The sequence below is a fragment of the Carassius auratus genome, chromosome 32 (assembly GCF_003368295.1).
Source record: "Carassius auratus strain Wakin chromosome 32, ASM336829v1, whole genome shotgun sequence".
Lineage (NCBI taxonomy): Eukaryota > Metazoa > Chordata > Actinopteri > Cypriniformes > Cyprinidae > Carassius > Carassius auratus.
This window is the reverse complement of record NC_039274.1, coordinates 2562465-2570090: the sequence shown is the minus strand read 5'-3', so window position 1 is coordinate 2570090 and position 7626 is coordinate 2562465. Positions and strand designations below refer to the sequence as shown.

The 7626-nt window shown below is 37.4% G+C and overlaps 1 protein-coding gene across 2 annotated transcripts in view; it reads right to left on the bottom strand.

The window, feature by feature from the left end:
• Positions 1-706: 706 nt before the first annotated feature.
• LOC113051331 (potassium voltage-gated channel subfamily KQT member 1-like) overlaps positions 707-7626 on the bottom strand; it is a 30740-nt gene continuing 23820 nt past the window's right edge. The window contains exons 13-17 of one of the 2 annotated variants that reach the window (XM_026214971.1): positions 6328-6403; positions 5194-5288; positions 4895-4941; positions 4644-4705; positions 707-1565 (exon numbers count right to left, since the gene is read on the bottom strand). In XM_026214971.1, the coding sequence (XP_026070756.1) occupies positions 1350-1565; positions 4644-4705; positions 4895-4941; positions 5194-5288; positions 6328-6403 (496 nt within the window). In that variant the 3' untranslated portion in view covers positions 707-1349. The remainder of the gene's footprint in view (positions 1566-4643; positions 4706-4894; positions 4942-5193; positions 5289-6327; positions 6404-7626) is intronic. The other variant, XM_026214972.1, reaches the window with a different exon arrangement.

The following is a 7626-nucleotide window of genomic DNA, read 5'->3' as shown; positions in this document are numbered from 1 at the left end:
TCAACCTTGCACTGTGGATTGGCGTTCAACGAGGACAAAGCAAAATTCAGCCCGTGGTTGTCACATGTGGTTGCCTCAACCTGCTGGCTGCATCGTTCTCAAGTCCACCGGCCGTTCATCACTCAAGCCCGCAGTGTGTTACGCATTTTATGGAGGACTGTTTCCTAAACCGTCAGAGTAGCCTACAATGGGTCCGTGCTCAAAGGCTGCTTCTATAAAGTCGAGGAGTTACACCTTTGCGTGGACAGTCTGGCACTTCTGACTCACAGCCTGTAAGTATGTTTTTATATTTAAAGAATTTGCCAATGATGATTCAAACACGAGTTTTAAGCAGTGTAGAGTAGCGCTTGTTTGTTATTACTCCAATCACAAAAGCAGAAATGTTTTTTTGTTAACCCGGCACCATACGCAACGCAATGCATAAAAACACAGTATAAGTCATTATAATCAGTAATTATGTCCCCACTGGACCTAATTGGTTTTATTGGTTTTGTCTCGTCATGCCAGGAGACGCCATCACAGTGTGGTAAGGGTCATAACATTTCCATCACACACTTGAGGTATTCAGCCAATCACAGTGCACTGGGTAGCTGGCCAATCAGAGCACACCTCGCTTTTCAGAACGATGAGCTTTGTAAAAATGTATGTGTTACAGAAAGGCGGGGCATAGAGGAGCAACAATAATATACATTATGTGGAAAATAATGTGTTTTTTTAATCTTAAAATGCATAAACACATATTACACAAATACACAACATAATGTTCTTTTTTAGCAACGTCACATTACCCCTTTAAAAACATTCAACAATTCATAACACTCCAAATAATATCACAATGTTCATATCTGCACATCTAAAAATAAGGGTTCTTTACTGGCATCTGGAACATCCATGGAAACTTTCCACTGTACAAAAGGTTCTTTATAATTGAAAAAGTTTCTTTAATTTATTAAAAAGTTCTTCACTCAAAACAATCATTCTTTTAAGAACTGTTCACTGAAAGGTTCTTTTGGGAACACAATAATGGTTCTTCAATGAAATCCCCCTTGTAGAACCCTTAATTTTAACAGTGGACGGAAGGAGTCAAACTTATCACAAAAAGTATGAAATACCTTCGTTTAAAATAAAAAACTGAACAAACAATGATATGCTAAAAAATATGTGTCCATGTCTTGTTGCATCAAAAGAAATTCAATTCAAATTCTAAAGATGGAATAGTCAAACAAGACGATATTTTAAAATCAGCTGATGCTGAACCCGAGCCATACCTAATCTCTTATATTAATTCTAGCCAAAACTGACCCAGTATATCAGGCACTCTGTGATTTAGTGATGCTTTAGTGACTCGCTCAGCTGTCTTCGTGAATGACAGTTGTTGTGGACAGTTGCTCTGAGCTGGACAGGCTGTCCTGTCTGCACGGCACTGAAAGGCTGAAGGTGGCCGATTGTCGGTGGAAGCTGCTACGCAGTTCCTTCCCTCTGGCCAGATCTCCTCGTCTCTCACACGCCAACATGAGGTTGAGAGATTCTGCAATGCTGTTCAGGGTCCTGTCCATGTGTGTGATCTGTGGGGAAACGAGTGTGTGGCCTCAGCACATCTTTCAAACCAGTGTCTAAAATAACGTAGTCACAGCGTCTGTGTAAATAACGTCATAAACAAGAGCCAAACCGTCAATGCATGCTGTTAAACACCAGCAACTGATACAAGATCCCATCTGTACAAATAGACTAGAATAGACTTGTATTGTAAAAAGCGCTATATAAATAAAATTGACTTGACTTGACTAGCAAAGGCAATAAATCCAATCTTCTATATGTTATAAATGGGATTACAGTTTAATCAATAAGGTGATGATGAATAGTCGAAACATGAAAAGATTAGGCCACACTCATTTGTTAAAAGTGAATATCAATGTGAAATTGAGTGGAAACTATCATCAGGGCTGTGGTTATTTAACATTGAAATAGAGGACCATTTTTGTGACATATTCATAAACTATTTTGAGAAATAAATAGGAAATTGCAAGTAATTTAAATGTGACATTTTATAGTAGACAGACTGAAATAGTATTTTGTCCTCCAATAATCTTTTTTGATTTACAACTTCAAAGATATATTTTTTAGAGTGTGTCAGAGTAGTTTACGTTACTGTCTATATTCATAGAAACCAACATATTTCAATACCAGTGGGATTTCTTGTTAAATATTTAAAGGGATTCATGTTTGAAAGGAAGAAAACTGTCAGAGAAATACTTATAATTTTACATTTGGGGAGCCAGATGTCTTGAGGTTCTTTCCCTTGGGTTTAGGGTAAGTGACGTGTGGAGCCAGTGCTGTCTACACTCCATTAGAAATAACCAGACGAGTGTCTCCGTGCTGAACCACAGTTTACACAATGATAGTGGCACCACAGTCACATACAAACACATACACACATGCACAAACACACAGCACCATACAGAGTACGGGCAGGAAGCTCAAGCATGTAAACATATACAGCAGTTCCCCATATAGACATGAATGCAAACATGCACACTGCTAACCACAGAGAAAAACAAGATTTTGAATTCATCCAAATGAAAATTCTGTCATAATTTACTCGCACTCACCTACAAGTTTGTCATAGTACTATATAATATCACATTTACAGTTTTGCCCCTATAAACCTAAAGTAGTCTTTATTGAATATAATAAACTTGTAGTTTGATGGGAAAATATATTTAGTTGGCAAAACTATATAAAGTTACACAGTCATGTCTGTAGTTTAAATAAATGAATTATATATATACACACACACACACACACACACACTTTTTACGGTTTAAGTTTAAATATGTTATATTCACTAACAATAAAGACATGTATATGCACATGCATAATGTAATAAAATATTTATAATTCAAATGAATGCTGTTGTTTTTAACGTTCTAATCTCCCTAAAAGAATTCTTTTTAAAAAAAGAAAAAAAAAATGTATCATGGTTTACACAATAATATTAGGCAGCACAACTGGTTACAATTTTGATAATTATTGGAAATGTTCCTTAAGCAAGAAATGTTTTGTAATTCAAGGATTAAATTACATTATAATATATATATTTATATATATTATGTATATTATATATATATTATATATATATTTTGTAATAATATTTCACTGTATTTTTACTGTATTTTTAACAAAATACAGCCTTGGTAAGTGTAGGATAGTTTTGTTTTTTGTTTTTTAATAATAAAAAAAAAAAAAGAGTTAACCCAAACATTTTAAACAGCGGTGTATATGATTAAATGAAACACAGAAGAAGAGAAATGAAAAACTGTTTCCCAAAAAAAATAAAAAAATAAAAGCCCTAAATGTGCAGAGAGTTCAGTCAGAGTGGAGGGCAGTGCAGTAGAGAATTACTTCAGATGGCTGTTTGCCTAAATGTTAAGGCTATTTGTTCCTGTTTATGCCAGACACTGCCTGCTTCCTGTTTACCACAGAATTATGGGAAGAAGAATGACACTGTAAAGGGGTAGGGTATCCTGTCCACAGCCTGTACAACTAATGACACATTTTCAAACAGTTCTTTACAGTAAAAAGTTGAAGACGGTGGATCCTGCTGGGAAATGCTTAATTTGGTTACTCAATGCATCAATCACTATCGTTGCCACAAATATGGGCCTAACATTACAAGAAGTCAGTCAATGGGATCAAATCAATCCTAAAGTCATTTATTTTTAATGTTTTAATATAAATAAATTCAAGGCAGCACAAGATGCAATTTATCCCTACAGATACGTCAGCTATGAAAACCATTATAAAGATCAAATTTCTCTTAAAATGTTTTCCTAAGCATTTTTAGTAAAGAATTTAAAATGTCCTAACACAGGCCATTTTTCAGGCATTTCGTAAAATGAGTCGATTTGTTTCTTACTCAAACATCTAGGAGAAACAATGAGGGAGAAAGTGAATGAGTGAGTGAGTATGTGAGAGAGAGAGATCATGTGAACAAGTGTGTACACTGTTTGGAGCTTGTGTCTGGGATGAGAGCTGTTTGTAAAAGGATTTATGGCTGGAGTGGCAAATGAACAGGAGCAGAGTGAGCGTTTGTAGAGCTCCAGAATCCCCTTCATTCTGAGAGGCTAACAGACCTCTCACTTTTAGACACACACACACACACACACACACACACACACACACACACACACACACACACACACACAAGCCAGAAAGCTGTTCTTTTTAAAGTCTTAACACCCTTATCAGCACACATCACTCACAGAGACTGTTTGAGAAGTCTTCAAAAAGTGATGTTTGATCGAAGGCAGTGAAAGAGAGAGGTTCCTTCTGCCTCCGGGTTAAAGGCTTGATGAATGAAGCTTACAGATCTTTATCTGTCCTTGCCGAACCAATTGTGCTGTGTGCATTTGCTAAAAGAACTAAAGAACTGGAACTTGTTATTGTTATACTAATGGGAGACTTCTTGCATGGTTTCTCAGTAAAATTCAAGAGCATGCGGTATTAACTAAAGAGATATTTCACATAATAAGGTAAATACATGTTTTCCCTGTGTTTTTACAAGACAAAATGCTATAAATGTCCTTTTCACTAAGTTTAGCTAAATCCTACTCTGGCTGCAGCAAAGATATTCAAGCGCTTACCTTCTCTTCCATCCTGTTGAGTCTGGAGCCAATAGTGTTTATGCCTTTGTCTTTTATGCGCTCTAAAGGAGACGAGAATGGTGCCAAGAAAAACATAATGAACACCCTGCATAAACACGAATGTGCACTAAGACTACAAGACAACAATAAACAGCAAAATTAAGAACAACGAAGGGGTCAAGCTGTAGCAAAACATGGTGTGGGGTCAAGGAATGTGAGAGCAGAGAGTGTAAAGAATGGCTCAGCTTTACCTGAACTTGTCTGGTAGAAAGACAGCTTCCCTAAGGACTGATCCAGTCTGTCAGGGCCAAGCGTGCGGCATGTGAAATGTTCATGTGCAGAAATGGCAGATGAAATGTGAGAGGAATAGTGACAGGGATGAATGTACACTTAACTTCCCAGCTTTGTTTACCCAGAGGTCATGGAACTGTCATTTATATTGCTCTTATACCTCTAAAATGTCATTCATGTATACCATGTTACAGTCAACACTTTTCTCAACACAAGCTTAAGCTGCTGCTAACTGATAGAAAGTGAGTCCTTATCCCACCTTCTCTGGAGCTCCTTGATGCGCACCATGAGGTTGAGATGACCCTGTGAATACTGCTCAATGACATCCCTCACATCGTACGGCTTACGTGCTTGCTGCAAAAACACAAATACATACAAAAAAACTGCCAATATAATATAATATTTGAATTATAACAAAACAGTAATATTTGTCTACAATATATATAATGTATAAAAGTGCTGTCATATGATTATAAAAATAAAAGTTTATGTTTATATAATATATGAGTGTGCACTGTATTCATTTTGTATTTTTAAATACAAACACATATATGTATATATTTAAGAAAATTATGCTTATATACAGTATATATATATATATATATATATATATATATATATATATATATATATATATATATATATATATATATATAGAACAGGTGATGATGCTTATGACTATTTACATTTATTTGAGCTTCCTGACTAACATGGGAAAGATGTGTGAAACTTCACGTTTGCTACAGAACGTAAGCTCGGTTTGATTAGCGTCAGTGAAATAGCCAAACATTCACACATCTTTGGCAAAAATGAACCATTTCAGGAGAAGCTAGAGTCTTTCAAAGGAGGGTAAACATTGTCATGACATCAGAAACAGCAAATCTAGCCAGCAGCATCTGACAGACTCTCCAAAGTGTGTGTTCTGTGTCACAAGAGTGTGTGAGAGGAGGGGAGAAGGACTTGGGGAAAATAAGGGGATTGAGAGATGACTGAGGCAAGTGGGTCAAATGAAAGGATGGCGAGGGGATGGGAGGGCAAAGAGAAAAGACAAATAAAGTGCAATAACGAGTTATCAAGTGTGGCACAGCTGCTTAAAGGAGAAGAAGGAAGTGTCCAGGATAGCTATTAAGGTAATCTTTTGACATCATCATGTATTTTTGAGGGAGAGCATCTGCTGTTACTGAATGAGTCCCAACTCAAGATCTTCCCTTCCATACGTTTCAAAAAACACCTCACGACTTACACTGAAATTCATTAAGGAATGCTAATTACTGGGAACATGTGAATTTAGAAGCTTCTTTATCATCAAATATAAAATTGCATTAAACACCACAACCAAGAGAAACAAGTCTGCATTTCGGTTGTGCTTGCAAACAGAAGAAGAAAATCTTACCTGGAACTTCTTTTTGGCCACAAAGTAGAACATCCTCTGGATCACACGGATGGCTGCTCGATGGGAATCCCGCAACCTGTGTGTTTTTGTGTCATGATTAGTATTAGAGAGATACTTAAAGCCCATTTACAGGGATAGTTGACACAAATATGAAAAGTATGTCATTATATCACCCTCAAGTCATTTCAAACCTGTAGGACCTCTGTGCAACACAAAGATCATTTCAAAAATGTCTATTTTTTCCCCTTACAATGAGAGGCAATGATATTTTGGACATCACCGTCTTTCATTGGATGGGCAAAGATCATTCTTCAAAATGTTCTCTTATATGACTCTGTAATAAAGTCACACAGGTTTGGAACGACATGAAGGCTCATTTTTGGATGAATTATCCCTTTAAGTGCTAAGATTATCAAATAATTTTTACATTTTCGGAAATTAGAACTACATTTTTGATGTAGATGTTTTTGTCTGTGGTGATAAATGTGGTATCTGATATTATGGTTGCATATGCCGCCCCTAACTAACTCATTTTCAATGTAATTTGCAAAACAATCCTATCAGTCTCCGGCAGGTCCTTCAGGTGCAGCCCAAAGCCTCTCCAGATGCTATTTATGTAGACAGGACTTTTGCAAGTGACCACTGAGCACAAGGGTCACGACCAGGACACAGTGTCTAAGAGAAAATACAAGGCTCGCTCTGCTTTTCAAAGGTTTCAAAAACCACAGCGCTGAGATTTGGTGGGGGGAAGGGGACTGACTCCCAGGAGACCCGGGGTTATCTAGGGGAATGGGATATTGTCTCAAAGAAAGATGAAGTATGAGAGGTACACTTTCCCTTGCACGTCAGCTCCCGCGTGGGAGTATATGTGAAACGTGCCTGTAACATGTTAGCATGCCAAGACTTGGATCTGTTGCATGTCACTCTGACAAAAGATGGAGCGCACTCTCACTAGTTTCTTTAAAATGCATTAGCAGTAGACTGGCTGCAGGCTATCAAGCCTCATTGACTTCATGGACGTGGCTGTTGACAGTTTCTGGTTTCTCCCTGGCTGCGGGCTACAGGGAAATGAGGAATAAGGCATATGCCATGCTCCAGGCAACTGACAATTTACTGCTCTTTGGTGCCACACTCTAGACTTCAACCAGCGTCCCTCTGGGTTATACTGCCAGTGGTTAAATAGCAAGCCTTCATAGCTTTGAGCGTTATCATACCCACAGCAATGCAAATGTGTGCTAAGTTAAAGGAGGAAAGTGGAGGAAAGGAGGTAATGGAAAATTTTTGATAACAAAATCTGAT